Here is a 14,957-nt window from a genome sequence, read left to right on the forward strand (position 1 = left end):
TTGTCAATGCTATAGTTTTTACTGCATGCCTTTTTTATCCTAGCAATGTTAAAAGTGATATTTACCAGATTTTACATCGACCGACAACCCATTTTCCCTCATCAATTGATGCTTCCTCTTTCCATATACAATTAGCAGCCTCTACCATAGCATCTATTGTCTAGAAACATCCTCAATTCTATATCAAAATTCGAAACTGCAAGATTAACACGTAATAAAATCTATCACAATTTTCAGTATACATGATAAAACCTGGATAGTTACTCACACAATTTTCAATTAATTAAAACAAAACCCTAAAATATTTTTTTAAGAAAAAATTACATTGACCCTTTGATAATCTAATATTTTTTATCATTTTGATTCTTTTGATTCTGTTGTTGTTTGAGAAATTATATTTTACATTCTCAGTTAAGAATTTCATATTAGATAAAATGATATTATTACTCTCATATATAGAGCTCATTTATATTATTTATATTGCGGTAATAATTATTTTTTAAAATATTTTTTCACTTGAAAATAATTGATAAACGTGTGATATATTTAGTGTACATGTTTTTAACCGGCTGTGGTGAAGGGTGCCTATGCAAACGGAATTGGAAGTAGAGGGATGCAATTCATCAAATTAAAAGAAAAGGGATTCAACTGGTCAAATTGACACGACGAAATTCAACGCGCAAAACTCTTATTCCTTTGTAATTACGTAAAATCCTCGGAAGCGTCCAACCGACTTTAGGTGCTTTGGTGATTGGCTTTAGGTGCTCGGCGACGTTCAGAAATTGCAAAATTACTAAATCCTCCACTTGCCTGCCACCAAGGCATCACGTGTTCCACACGTGACATCCATTCTTTGCGTGGCATGAACTCACTGGCAAAATTCAAATCCCACAGTGTTTGCAATTGTGTTGAAGATTATTTTTTATTTAAAAAATATTAAACTAATATATTTTATTTTTTTAAAATTTATTTTTAATATCCTCACCTTAAAATAATCTAAAAATACTAAAATAAATTAATTTTAAAATAATTTTTTAAAAATTTTAACAAAAAATAAAAAATAAAATTAAAACACACTCTCAAATTCAAAAATTCGGTGGCATCTCAACGGCGTCAGCTTTTCCCAAATTTGAAAAACCCACGCAACCTGACAAAACCGTAAATATTTCAAATCACAGTGTCAAACGGGAGCCCCCCCCCCCCCCCCCCCCCCCAAAATTTCTAATATTTATCCCGCGTTACTCACAAGCCGAAAAAGGATTAAAAAAAGAAACTCTCCACCTTCTAAACAAAGCACCTGAACAACAACACTTCTTAACGACGAGTGTGTTTCTCTCTCTAAAAACACACACCCATCGGCACTCTCTCTCTCTAAAAGTTTTGTGTTCTGTTTGTCAAATTGGGGATCTGAAAGAATTCAAGAACTATGAATCGATTCAACAGCGACCCTAACCCATTCGATGAAGAGGAAGAAGTGAATCCCTTCTCGGTAACTTTCCTTCTTTCCTTTCCGTTTTTGTCCTTTCTCAGATCCGCTTCCTCTTGGTATTTTTATGTGGTGTAGTCCTGCTATATTTTGATCCATGCGAAGGTAGTATGGGCAGGGCATTTATGTTTATCGATCTGGATCTGATATGGAAACTTCTTTTGTTTAAATTTACGGAAGGGAACAAGTGGACATTTTGTTTCGAATTTTTTTTTTAATTTTAATTTTAATTTAATTAATATAATACACTGAGCTGAGTAACTGAACATGTACTTTTAGAGCTTAATTTTTTAAAAAGGAAGCTTTAATAGGATTGCTGGTTGGTTAAGTAAATGGAAAAATAGTATCAGAGTGGACTAATTGCTGACTAAATTCGTACATGATAATAAATTTATTTCTTGAGGTACACTAAAATTTTTATTTGATTGATGATAATAACGGGGAAGGAAGTAGTAGTCAAGTTATGGGTTCAATTGATGCAACACCACTGGGGTGAAGTAAGACTTGGTCAATGACTGGTCAACCTTAGTTTGACCAAGATTTGTCAACTGGGTTCTGTCAAACCAGTCAAATTTTCTCTCGCAAGCTTTTAGTTTTTATATATCAGTCCGAGTTTAACCCTGGTTAAATTTTGGACCACCGACACTTCCTGTTGTCCGATTTGATTAGGGAACTGGTTTTGGAAAAAATCAGTGTATGTTGATGCAATGCTCTTGTCTTTTAGTTTGTAGTTCCGTTCTGACCTTTTGTTTTGTTGTGGTTCATCGTGTTACTTGTGGTCTTTACAGAAGGGCTCAAGTGTTCCTGCATCAAAGGCACGCATTCCTCCTTTGGGGCATGAACCAATGGGATTTGGGCACAATGATGCAACAGTTGACATTCCGCTTGATACAATGAATGTAATGAAATTTGGATTTTCCCTGTTTACTAGTACACTTGAGTTTGCAGATTTCTAAGCCGTATGATTTCTGTATTGAATGTGCAGGACTCAAAGAAGAAGGAGAAAGATCTTGCATCTTGGGAAGCAGATCTTAAAAGGAGGGAAAAGGTTTTTTTCTTTTCAATTCCACGCTTAATATCTTCTATATGCAAGCTTATCACCTGGTTTATGATATTCAAAATTTTTTTTTTTTTTATCATGGATTCCCAAAAATTGATTTTGAGTTTATTAGTTTCCTGTGCATGCTTCTATTAACTTATCATATAGTGAGAAATTATTATACTTAGATTTTAAGTTGTGTTGAAGCTTTTACTCTAACTATGTCATCGACAGGAAATCAAAAGGAGGGAAGATGCTGTTGCTAAGAGTAAGGACTACAGGATAGAAAATTTGTTGTTTCTAGAATCATTATTTATGGTTCTGTAGAATGTTTGATCAAGTTGCTAACTCAATTTCTTTTGTGTTTAATGTGGTATTTCAGCTGGCATCACCCCAGATGATAAAAACTGGCCACCATTTTTTCCCATCATCCATCATGATATAGCAAATGAAATACCTATCCATGCTCAAAGGCTACAGTATTTGGCTTTTGCCAGTTGGTTAGGTAGGAGCTCATTATTTTTTGTCTTTTGAAATTTCTCTCTTGGTATTTTTGTTTTAAAATCTTCTATATTGCAAATTTGATCATACGCTTTCTTCTTGGATTCCAAGTTACTTTTTGATACTATTCAAACCAACAAATGTAACGTTTCCAGTCTTCACCTAGGGTTTCTAAAATAATTGAATGGCAAGTAAATTCATGGTAGTAGAGAATGTGTAATGTAAAAGCATTGGAGCAATTCTCATACAGCATTTGATAAACACCAACAACCTTTCTATCCATTGTAGACTTCTTCCATTTTGGTACAATGCTTGTGCAACTCTTCTTTTGTCAAAACCCTGTACCAGAAGTTTTTGTTACTGGAAAACCAGAAATTGGGCGTAAGTGGTTATAATTGTCAGTAAGAAAGGTGTGTGAGGACTCTGTGAAATGTTTAGTGAAGGTTTAATAATAAGCAGCAATTATTAATCTTCTTTTGATACTGTAATTGCAGGTATAGTTCTATGTCTTGTCTTCAATTTAATTGCTGTGACAGTATGTTGGATTAGAGGTGGAGGTAAGCTCTTTCCCCAATGATGTCAGTAACAATGTGTCTAAGGGCTGCAATGCAATTTGAATTATCTCACAAAACTCATGATATGTAGGTGTCAAAATTTTTTTCCTTGCCGTAATCTATGTGCTGATGGGATGTCCTCTTTCATATGTCCTATGGTACAGGCCTCTCTATCGAGCAATGAGGCAAGTATTTGTTTATGCCTTCATATTTATTTGATTCGAAGCTTTCCAAATATGTCATGTAACTATTATCTGCATGGACTGACTTGGAAAACTAACATTTGTTTGAATCAATGAATTGGATTGCTTTAATTGACAAATTTCTGGACTGGTTTATTTTATTTTACTTGCCAAAAAGATCAATCCCACCTTATTAATTAATCAGATGTATACAAAGAGTTTCCAATGTTTGTTCGGTTAATGTTGAAACAATAGCCCAAAGCCCTGAAGTAATGAATCAGCTAAATCTAGGATTTGGATCTAGATAAAAAATCCGAAGGGTTTCAGAGGGGAGATTTGGAAAAGAAGTTTCTTTCATAGGGTTTTGACTTAAAAAGAGAGATGAATTACTGTGTATGTGTGTGAGAGTGATTTGAGTGTTTTTGGGTCTCGCATGTAGGCAAGAGAAAACTTGCATCAGAAACTCATGGCCGCCAAACCAACCTCTTAAATCTGTGTTTGTGTTTGAGGAGAAAAGGAAGATTGCAAACTTACTATAAGCAGAAAACATGATTAATTATCTATGTGAATCCTAAACTGAACTTGGAAATATAACTATTAATCAAAACATCAAAAGTTTCCACATAGATTACATCAATGCACTAGTGGTGAGTAGACACATGGTTGCTCGATGTAAATTTGAACCAAAGATTTAGGGATTGGTGTTCTCATGGTTGTTAAAAAGGGCTTATTGTTTTTAAACTTGCAGGACGGATAGTGCATTGAAGTTTGGCTGGTTTTTCTTTTTCTACCTGGTTAGCTTTATCTACCAACCATGACTATGTAATGCATCATTTCTTGTAATTAATGCATCTTTTTAACATACTGATCAATGAATGTGCCCAGATACATATTGGTTTCTGTATATTTGCTGCTATTGCTCCTCCAATTGTCTTCCATGGGAAGTCATTGACGTAAGTTCTTATAGCTCTTGTACTTGATTTCATGGCTGGCTATCACACTTGGTTTAGAATACAAAATTTAAATTGATGATCTGTCTTATAATATTGATATTGATTGTCGTAACTTGTATTCTGAATACTAAGCTTTGAACCTTGTTATCAATCACAGGGGCATCCTTCCAGCAGTTGATGTCATTTCTGATCATTTGTTGGTTGGGGTAAGTGGAATAGTGTTGGCATCTCACATTTATTTTATTTCTCTTACAAGCAACATGGTGTGGACATTTCAGCGTATAGGGGTTTCTTGTCCTCTAGAATGTCAAATTACATATATAATCTCTTTAATCGACAAGAAGACAAAAAAGAGATAGATTCTCTTTTATGACAATTATGATTTTCGACTCTCAAAATATTTATGACACTTCTAACATAGCATTTCAGTAATTTTACTATTGTTCTCCATATATTTGACAAAAAAACTTTGTTTGTCTCAAAGAAGCTAAAGAATCTAATATTGTCTTTATTATTACAAGAATACCAATTAATTGTTGGAGAGGGACGTATTAATTGTTTAAAATTGCCCTTTTGTGCACCAAGTCCCTTGGGGCCTCCTTATGGATTGGGAAAAGGGCAAATTGGACACTAACATTTTAATTCTCTTATTTCACCGCCCTCAGTTGTCAGGATATATTGTAATTTTAACTTAAGAGTTAACTGATCATGGTTTTATCTCTTATGTGTAATTGTTGCTTAGTTTTTTTTTGGGGGGCTTACATGCATTGAAGGTATGAGAAGTCCTAGGATCCCCAATTGAATGTTGCCATTAACTTATCTTGCTATTATTTCGCATGCTGCATTCTCCTATGATCTTTCCTTAAAAGGTCATCATGACAAGTATGCTTGGAGACAATCCAATCATTTTACATGATATATTTTGTTTTGGATATAACATCACATCACTTTCATTCTTGTATGCACTACTGTCAAACGCTAATGTTGAACTAATGTTCTTTCGTGCAGATTTTCTACCTGGTAGGGTTTGGCCTGTTTTGCTTAGAGTCAGTTCTTAGCTTGTGGGTCCTTCAGGTAAGATTCTTTTATCTTTAGATATTATGAATTTGTCTACTGTTATCAACACCCCCCCCCCCTCCCAAAAAAAAAAAAAAAAGAATAGAAAAGAAAACCTAATCTAGGTTTCAGGGATTGGTTGTGGGGATTGAGTGAGAATTGACGTGCAAAAAACCAGGGAACCATTAACATGAGTATTCTATAAAAGCTATATTGGACAAGGAGAAGAAAAAAAAAGGTTATTATAAAAGAATATACCCTTAATGGGGCATAACTTGCATTATTTCCTGCAACTCGTAGTAATAGAAGGATTTCTTTACACGTACATTTTTCTGGGTAGAGCTTTGCCCATTTGGGATTTCATAAATGCGTATTGATGTTTAGTAGTCTCCTTTCTATCTTCATTTTCTTTTTTCTGACTTTGATTTTTGCTTCTTTTTTCCCCCTATGCAGAAAATTTATATGTATTTCAGGGGGCAGAAGTGAGAATTTAGGCGTGGGACTCGATTCAGTTTTTCAAGTCTTGCTGCTTCCCGGGGTGGTTTAGTATATTCCTTTTTCTAGAGCTATATACATGTTTTTTCTAGAGCTATATACATGTTCATTTCTTTGTAGTGATTATCATGTGAGTTGATACAACCCGAGCGAGCATTATATTTCAAAAATTACCGAGCTGCTGTTCAGACTTCAGCATCAATATTAAAAAAATTTCCTTCTATAAATAAGCCTTACAGCACTAGTGAAGTTACTGAGCTTGTGGATTCCAGATGATTGTCTCCTGAACGTGTTGAAAAGAGTTCCATCCCCCCCTAATTTTGGTTTGCTAGCATAATAGCCATGGCCCATTGTATTGATTCCCAATGGAAGACCGGAATGGCGAAGTTGGGAAAAACTGCCCACAGTGTTTTTGTTTTTGAACGGAGTTGGAAGCTGTCAAAGAATATGCGTTTCTGTTGAAGATGGGTTTACGTAGCAGTAGTCATCCAATGGGCTTTAGCAAACATGACTTTGGTTTGAAGCATATATCATCAATTGCTTATGCATGTTGAACGAACTAACATGTTCCTCAAGGCAGTAGTTCTCTTTTGTAGGATGGAAAGAATTACCAAGTCCAAAATATTTAGATCATCAGGCCCCCGTTTTGCTACTGGGTGGAAAATGATTATCTGGCACTGGATGTTAGAATAGTGTGATGGCACCAGGCTTTGGTCCCTTCGGTTATCGCAATTCCCTTTGGTCCCTTCGGTCTGAACAGCAGCTCAGTAACTTCACTATTCTAACATGAACTATACTAATAATAGCTGCCAAAATGAGCCCAAGCTCGAATAATAGCTTCCAATTCTCTTGGCAAATGTACATTGCATTTGTTGTGCACACTCCCTTTATGTTCCCAGCCTGAATTCCTATTTCCTTTTCTCAGCCACTGGTTTGAATAAATTTGTTTGAAATAGTGAATTTGAGGTTGTTAAGGGTTCAAATTCTTGCTCTTGCTGTTTTTTCTTGATATCCTGCGAGTATGATACGGTGGCTTATGAAGAGTTTGGCCCGAAACATGATTAGCAACAACAAAACTATGAGCATTTACTTTCAGAGTATCTCAGCCTTTTACACAAAAAAAAGTACATTCCGAGACTGAATAGGGGGCGTATTGGCCCCATCTCCCCTCCATTTCCACGCCCCAAAACCCTCATCTCCAACCATCCACCATCTTGATGCCACGTGGCATGGCATATATGACCACCATGCTTCTTTGTTTATCATGTATATATACGTATGAAATTGTTGCGGTCGGGATATATAGTATAGTTCTCAGAATTAAAAGGAATTCGAAATGACAATCTTAGTCATGTGCATTAAATTACACCCTTCCATGTCCCCTTTATCCCTCCCTTAATATCACCTCCATCTTTGTAAAAAACAAGGGGTAGTCACAGAAAACATAAACAAGACACATCAGCCTCCCATCACCAGCCAAAACACCCTTTTCTTTCCCCTACAAACTGCCATCTTTTCTTTTTTTTTTCCCCACCCGTTTCCTCCACTCATTTGTGTTCCAAACTTTTCCTTTGAGGGAAAAGTGTCCACAAATCCATTACATGTCCTCGTTTCAAAACTAGCTGAGAAGCATAGGATTCCAAGACCTCATTTCACCTTCATCTCTTCCACTCTCAAGCTAGCTCTCTGAAAAAAAAAATAAAAAAAATGGCAGTTTGCACTGTATACACTACTCAGTCCCTTAATTCAACATGCTCAATCTCCACGCCAACAAAAACCCACTTGGGATTTACCCAAAAACATGTAGTGTTCTATAGCAGTAACAAGAAAACAAGCAAGAGAGCTAGCAGTGCAGTGATAACCTGCTCAGCTGACACACAGACTGTTGTTATTGGTCTAGCTGCAGACTCTGGGTGTGGTAAAAGTACCTTCATGAGGAGGTTAACAAGTGTTTTTGGAGGTGCAGCAGAGCCACCAAAAGGTGGAAATCCTGACTCAAACACACTCATAAGTGACACAACAACTGTGATATGTTTAGATGATTATCACTCACTTGATAGGACTGGAAGGAAAGAAAAGGGTGTCACAGCACTTGACCCCAGAGCCAACGACTTCGATCTCATGTATGACCAAGTTAAGGCCATTAAAGATGGGATTGCTGTTGAGAAACCTATTTACAATCATGTTACTGGTCTCTTGGATCCTCCAGAGCTTATTAAGCCTCCTAAGATCCTTGTCATTGAAGGTTTGCATCCAATGTAAGTAAAACTACAGCTTCGAATTTCCTTTATTATTTATTTATTTTTGTTTTTATGAAAAAAAAAATGAATATACTGAACTGTCTCTCTGCCTGTCTCCCTCACTCCCCTTACCATACATGCGTTGGTGAAATCTTGGAATCATCTTTTTTTCCCCCTCCCCGTTTTTAATGAAAAGTTAAACAGAAGAATATTCCATCAACCGAATTTGTTACTTCTGCATGCATAATTAATAATGTTTTTTTTTTCCTTTTCATAAAACTTAATGTAACATATATTTATTTATGATTTATACATGAAGGCATAAAGACAACATGCATGCATGTTTATATATCACATATTATATATTGATGATTTTTCTTAAGAATACCACGCATGATTTGAGAAAAGAAGCAAAAATGGATTGTTGATCCTGAGATAGTATATGTTAAATGTTCCTCTATCTCAATTACAAGGCAGAGGAATTAGAACTCTATACTGCGCGCCGAGGCTAGCTGTGGACTATGACTAGTGTCCAGGCCCCCTAACACAAAAGTTTTGGCCTCGGAGACCGCGGAAAGAAAATTTTGATCAGTGGATGGCTCATGTAAGATGAGGATTATAGTATTATGCTGCTACACAAAACCAAATTGTACACAGGAAAGAGTAATGTAATTTATTATTACAATCTTTCTGAGTAACATCTGTTTGCAAGAGCTTGGACTTATAGTCACCGTCTATACAAAATATGTAGGTATGACCAACGTGTGAGAGATCTTTTAGACTTCAGTATCTACTTGGACATTAGCAATGAGGTTAAATTTGCATGGAAAATTCAGGTAATTAATTAACTAGCCATGTAAATCTACCTTTTCAACTTCTTTAAATCAATGGCCGCCATTTTCTGTTATCTAAAGAAGTCATGAATGATGGTTGTAGAGGGATATGGCAGAGCGAGGACACAGTCTTGAGAGCATTAAAGCTAGTATTGAAGCACGCAAGCCAGATTTTGATGCTTATATTGGTAATATTTCCTTCCAGCTGATGTGTTTGTATCCTGCTTGTTTATGAACCTATAATATCTTTCGGAAAGCTTGCTTATTTCGTTTTTTCTTCCCACTTTGCAGATCCACAAAAGCAATATGCTGATGCAGTCATTGAAGTGCTGCCAACCCAACTCATTCCAGACGACAACGAAGGGAAGGTTTTAAGAGTTAGGTTGATAATGAAAGAGGGGGTGAAGTTTTTCAGCCCTGTTTATTTGTTTGATGAAGGCTCTTCTATTTCATGGATACCATGTGGTAGGAAGCTCACCTGCTCTTACCCTGGCATCAAATTCTCCTATGGCCCCGACACTTATTACGGCCACGAGGTAACTGGTCTGAAGTTCTAAATATGATTAGGTTTGACCTGTTTTAGAATATACTGCAGGAGTATGGATCTTTGGGGATTGTTCTTTAGTTAATGATGCAGGAAGGGACCCATGCATTCGTTCTTTGGTCTGAGAAAACAATGAGCTCAAGTTCTACCGTTTTAATTTGTTTGTTATAACTTATACTCTGTTTTGTTTTGTTTGTTCTCAGGTGTCTGTACTGGAAATGGATGGGCAATTTGACAGATTAGATGAACTCATCTATGTCGAAAGCCATCTAAGCAACCTCTCCACCAAGTTCTACGGAGAAGTTACCCAACAAATGTTGAAGCATGCTGATTTCCCCGGCAGCAACAATGGAACAGGTCTCTTCCAAACAATCGTCGGATTGAAAATAAGAGACCTCTTTGAGCAAATCATTGCCAGCAGGGCCAAAACCCCAGTAGAAGCCACAAAAGCCTAATAAACTGCCTTACATATTGAACAATGCACTCATTCTCTAAAACCTAATAAACTGCCTTACATATTGAACAAGGCATTCATTCTCTAAAGTTACCCCCTTTCAGTTTCTCTTTTTCAGCGTTTCTTTTGTGCTTTAGTTGAGTGTTAGGTTTGTCTTCATAAGAATGAGAAGTTGAGAACACTGTATCTATTTGTTATAATTTTATGGAGATCTGTATAATATAGATTATAAAAAACATATGAATTATCAGCTCAGAATTTTCATACGAGATCAGGATCTTGCAGCATTCTTTTCTCTTTAGCCCAGAACTGCTTTTTCTTGCATCGCCAATTTTGCAGCTAGAAACAGGAAATTATTCCAAATTACAAATTCAAAGTTTTTTTCATCCAAAGGATGAACGGCCTAATCAAAATGCATGGTTCGTATTCTTTTCCACTGGGCGTGCAAAGAAAATGTGAAACGACCAGATGTCAAGAGACATGGTGTGAGGTTTGCAAGTATTACTGGCCCTCTCTTTTTTAGTGCGTGAGCTGATTCAGTCTGATTTCCCAAGACTGTCCAGAAAGAGTGTTTCCTTGGTTGAGAATCGACATATAAGAGGCAATATTATACATTATTGTGTTATTTTTGGAGAGCAGCAATTGAATGTAAAGGACACAAGTTGTGGTGAGAAGAATTAAAGGCGTAAATCATCAAAAAAATTTCTTCTTTATGAAGCATTTTAATCTGGAAAGAAAGCTAGATGACATAAGTTGTGAGAAGAATGCTGTTCTTTGACGCTCTAAAAGGACAGTACTGATGTTCTTTTGTAAGAGTTGCAAAAGAGAAACTAACAAATTCGACCATACAAGCAAAGAGAAGCTTAGGCCTTATTCAAAGCAGTTTTTCCTGATGTCAGGTTCAAATTGGGAAACCTAGGGTGTGCGAATGGCGCTTGGAAGTATCATTGGAAGTAATCAGTTATTTGAAAATAGAAAGGAAATGACGTCTTGCAGAAAAGGTTTTCCAGATGACATCCACTGCCATCACCATCTGGCGTTGAAATAATTATAATAACATATAAAAAAAGAAAAAGGAAGAAAAGGTCCAGGAAATCAAGAGATGATAATATTTTCTAATTCAGTTTGTGTCTACATTTCATTCGGAAAGCACATGACAGAATTCTTGATGAACTTGAGAACATAAAGTAAAAAGTAAATAATCACCAGGAACAACATTCTCACATTTCGGTTTTCTATCTCTGACCAGCACTGTGCAGAAAGCTAGCAAATAATATACTGATTCAGAGGCCCTAAAAAGATGCCAAGACAAGCATATCATGGAATGATGATACGCAACCGCTGCAAACTTCGTTCTAAGAAAAGTTTCAGACAACAGGAAGCACTAGAGGAACCATATTTACAATCTATATAAAAACATCCCTAGTATATAGCAGCAATACACTACAAATTACCCGCAGAGGGATGGGTATTAGGTATGCTGCGAAATTATATATACATAGCTTCCAACATTCCAGATCTCTACTTGATTGTAACAAACTTGTTAGTACCATGTCTAGCCCAGTGGTTCTTCATGTCAAGAGGATGAGAAAGATTGTAACCTTCAGCTGACAGTTTCAGGAGAAGTTTCACATATGCTCCATTGCTCATTTTCCTCCCAGCCATGCGAACACCAGGCCTAGTTGAACTCATGGGAAGAGGATGCTCAGATATGCTATCAGTGCAACATGACGATTGCCATCCACCAGCACCCCATTTGTAACAAACTCTAGGCATACCTGTACAAGAACAAAATGGAGAAGGAACCCCAGATAGATCAAAGTTTACTTTGCCAATATCGATATCGAGATTCTTTTTCTCATGTTTTGCTTCAAGTGTGATTTGTCCCTTCGTTTTCTTGGAAGATATCTTTTTGGGTTGCTTTGGCCCCAAAACCTTGGATGGGATTTGATTAGAATCCTTGGCAGCAGACTTCTGCTTCCTAGCCTTTGTGGGTTTAGTTCCCGAGTTACTCTTAGCAAGATCAGCTGAAGATATGGAACGGATGGGAGCAACTGGAAGGCCCGGTTGTGGATCAATCTGAGTTCTGTCAAAACCTGAATTTGTTTTCAGTGAAGAGAAGAAACTTCCAGGATAAAACCAGGAAAAATTTGCTTCTGGTATCAGATGGTTTCTAGAGTTTGTCCCCATCTTCATTACCACTGGATTAACACTATGTGCAACAGGAGGTTGCCCAGGAAAATCAAAATTCTAGTGCTCAACTGCAATTGACATCTATATCAACCCAAATTCCACTTGTAATCCACAGGTTTTGTTGAAGGATAGTGAGTTTATCACTTTAAAATGCAAAACTTCCTCCTTAAAGCAACAAATAGGATATGATTAAAAAAGAGCTGGCTAATTCATGCCAGAATCAATTCCCTCTTTATTAAAACCAAAAGGTAAAATCCTACACTAGCCAAACTAATCATGGAAAGCATATTGAAATAGGATAGTATGAATGAGGAAATGCATCATTCTCGACATTTGATGATGATAATTTGCTCTGGAAAAGATTGAAGGGCAGAGTACTCGGAAAAGACTAGGCAGCGAGGCACAGCAGTAGGAAATGCATAAAGAAAGACATCACTCAAATTCAGTAGAAAGACCTGAAATTGTACTTATTTGCAAGCTGTATCAAGTAAGAATACTCAAAAAGAGGCTGAACCTGTAAATCACAAAAAGCATAAGGGCAGCACAGAAACTCATGAATGAGCAGAGAAAAAAACAGGCCAAAAGCTCATTCCATTGCTGGAAGATCGTAAGGACTACAGAGAACATTTAGGATATGCGCCATAGTTACTACAAGGCAAGAGTTTATAAACATAATACAAGCCCCACATCACTTCATAAGGGGAAAAAACGTACAGTACCAAAAAAGGAAGAGCAATGTTGAAAGCATGCAGTCGAGTTCAAGCTCCGAAAAACAGATTATTTATAAAATTAAATTGAAAACCGATTAAACCTATAACAAAAGCACAAGTCTTGAAAAAAACAAAGAAAAAAAAAGGAAAACAACCCTTGTAAGAAAACCACTTCAGTCTTGAAAAATCAAAGGGTAAAAATAGAAAAACCTACATCAAAGAAGTACTTACATCAAAACCCCATGAACTGAAAAAAAGAAGAAGCAAGCTTGCAAGATCTTAGAAAAAAGAAAAAGCTGATTTCTGCTAATTTGACTGTTTCTAAATTTGAAGAACAACTTCTAGTTTGCATTCATTACCTCAAAGAGAGCGCCTTTTGAGTTTCTTGTGTCACACTTTCACTGTCATTACCAGCTGATGCTCTTGTTCCGTTTTTTGCTTGCTGTCTTTCTCTATAAAGTACAAACATGAAATATTTATTCGTTTTAATATCTACCTCAAGGGAGTCGGTCCTCCAGTTTTCTTCAAATCTCAAAACACTCCTTGAAATTTTTTTGACTGTAAATAGTTTTTCTGGGACTTGTTTTCAGTGCGAGAAAAGGCAAACCTTTAGACTACCATATTTTTATTTTATAATTATAGGGGGAAGATAGATAGGTTACCCAGAACGTTCATACAAGATAGTCACAAGTCATAACGCGTGCATAGCCATAAAAGATAAAATCAAGTTATCGTTGTAAAACTGGTTGAATGAATAACGTATACTTTTATCTAAGTTTATAAAAAATTAATTGAAAAAAAAAGTATGGAAATGAAGAAATCTAAGTAAGTACTAGCTTTATACATTTATTTGGTATGTTATGGGTATTACTTCAAGTTAATTTCTAACATAAAAAAAAATATTTATGTTATGGATATGTTTCAGGATATCATGATTTTTTTTTAATATAAATACACCATTAAAAAATATAACTTATTTATATGAAATACAAGGCAAAGCACTTGTAGACAAATTATAATAATTTCTTCAAAGCATTCTAAAATTTAAAAATATTTTAAAAATAAATCACTATCTTTTAAATAAAAAACTAAGCTAAATAATTTAAAAAATAAATAAGAGGATATTAATTAATATTTAAATAAAAAATAAAAAAAAATAGGTGATGTTAGGTTAGGCATGCCAAGCGCACCAACCTAGTTAGCCTTCAAGGAGTTCAAGCCCACATGTTTAGCTATGGTTATTTTTATATTTTAAAGAGAGGATTACACTTTGCCTGCTCTTTTTTTTATCTAATAGGTAATAAGTCACTTATTGTGGCAAATAACCTGTCACTTTTTTAATATATTTTGGTCATCTTCGATGATTATAAAATTAAAATTCAAGTTTTTTTATGCAGGTGAAAGCTAAAAGACAATAAACACATATAAAACACATAATTTTGATGGGCGAAAGGGACTACAAATGTGAACTCTAAATTCATAATTTACTGTCTAAAAAATAAGAATGATCAAGTCCCTCTTTTTAGAAGGTTTACAAAACCTTAAATAGATTAGAAACTTGCCTCAACAAGAAAAATAAATAAAAATACAAAGGAAACAATAATAGAATCTAAAGTAAGGCATGAAATTCGAAAATAACAAAACTCCCAAAATCAAGGGCCTTTGTGAAATTTTCAATATTTCAAGATATGATGATCTACATAGCGAAATAGTGGCT

The 14,957-nt window shown here is 35.6% G+C and overlaps 3 protein-coding genes across 4 annotated transcripts; 2 read left to right on the forward strand and 1 right to left on the reverse strand.

The window, feature by feature from the left end:
- Positions 1 to 1,248: 1,248 nt before the first annotated feature.
- On the forward strand, positions 1,249 to 6,496 carry LOC133675437 (secretory carrier-associated membrane protein 4-like). Its single transcript, XM_062096809.1, has 12 exons — positions 1,249 to 1,489; positions 2,275 to 2,385; positions 2,472 to 2,534; positions 2,760 to 2,793; positions 2,908 to 3,030; positions 3,521 to 3,583; positions 3,672 to 3,765; positions 4,511 to 4,556; positions 4,648 to 4,715; positions 4,873 to 4,921; positions 5,724 to 5,789; positions 6,225 to 6,496. Exons 1-12 carry the CDS (start codon positions 1,427 to 1,429, stop codon positions 6,255 to 6,257), a joined length of 813 nt encoding a protein of 270 aa, XP_061952793.1. The 5' UTR covers positions 1,249 to 1,426; the 3' UTR covers positions 6,258 to 6,496.
- Positions 6,497 to 7,624: 1,128 nt separating this feature from the next.
- LOC133675426 (phosphoribulokinase, chloroplastic-like) lies at positions 7,625 to 10,606 on the forward strand. The gene is made up of 5 exons (XM_062096798.1): positions 7,625 to 8,524; positions 9,258 to 9,342; positions 9,443 to 9,527; positions 9,631 to 9,875; positions 10,087 to 10,606. Exons 1-5 carry the CDS (start codon positions 7,974 to 7,976, stop codon positions 10,336 to 10,338), a joined length of 1,218 nt encoding a protein of 405 aa, XP_061952782.1. The 5' UTR covers positions 7,625 to 7,973; the 3' UTR covers positions 10,339 to 10,606.
- Positions 10,607 to 11,511: 905 nt separating this feature from the next.
- Positions 11,512 to 13,866, reverse strand: LOC133698482 (protein BASIC PENTACYSTEINE7). 2 transcript variants are annotated; one of them, XM_062121432.1, is made up of 2 exons: positions 13,600 to 13,866; positions 11,512 to 12,695 (listed from the first exon to the last, which is right to left on the reverse strand). In XM_062121432.1, exon 2 carries the CDS (start codon positions 12,531 to 12,533, stop codon positions 11,859 to 11,861), a length of 675 nt encoding a protein of 224 aa, XP_061977416.1. In that variant the 5' UTR covers positions 12,534 to 12,695; positions 13,600 to 13,866; the 3' UTR covers positions 11,512 to 11,858. The 2 variants fall into 2 exon arrangements, with proteins under 2 accessions (XP_061977416.1, XP_061977407.1); XM_062121423.1 differs by having other exon boundaries at positions 11,512 to 13,044.
- Positions 13,867 to 14,957: the final 1,091 nt, after the last annotated feature.

This window comes from Populus nigra, chromosome 1 (genome assembly GCF_951802175.1).
Source record: "Populus nigra chromosome 1, ddPopNigr1.1, whole genome shotgun sequence".
NCBI classification, from domain to species: Eukaryota; Viridiplantae; Streptophyta; class Magnoliopsida; order Malpighiales; family Salicaceae; genus Populus; species Populus nigra.

What these genes read in the sequence shown, in the direction of transcription:
- LOC133675437 (XM_062096809.1), top strand. Translation starts at nt 1,427, where the DNA reads ATGAATCGATTCAACAGCGACCCTAACCCATTCGATGAAGAGGAAGAA. An exon ending in AAGAAGTGAATCCCTTCTCG is followed by an intron (nt 1,490 to 2,274) that starts GTAACTTTCCTT and finishes TGGTCTTTACAG; the next exon opens with AAGGGCTCAAGTGTTCCTGC. An exon ending in TTCCATGGGAAGTCATTGAC is followed by an intron (nt 4,716 to 4,872) that starts GTAAGTTCTTAT and finishes TATCAATCACAG; the next exon opens with GGGCATCCTTCCAGCAGTTG.
- LOC133675426 (XM_062096798.1), top strand. Translation starts at nt 7,974, where the DNA reads ATGGCAGTTTGCACTGTATACACTACTCAGTCCCTTAATTCAACATGC. An exon ending in AATTTGCATGGAAAATTCAG is followed by an intron (nt 9,343 to 9,442) that starts GTAATTAATTAA and finishes TGATGGTTGTAG; the next exon opens with AGGGATATGGCAGAGCGAGG. An exon ending in ACACTTATTACGGCCACGAG is followed by an intron (nt 9,876 to 10,086) that starts GTAACTGGTCTG and finishes GTTTGTTCTCAG; the next exon opens with GTGTCTGTACTGGAAATGGA.
- LOC133698482 (XM_062121432.1), bottom strand. Translation starts at nt 12,533, where the DNA reads ATGAAGATGGGGACAAACTCTAGAAACCATCTGATACCAGAAGCAAAT.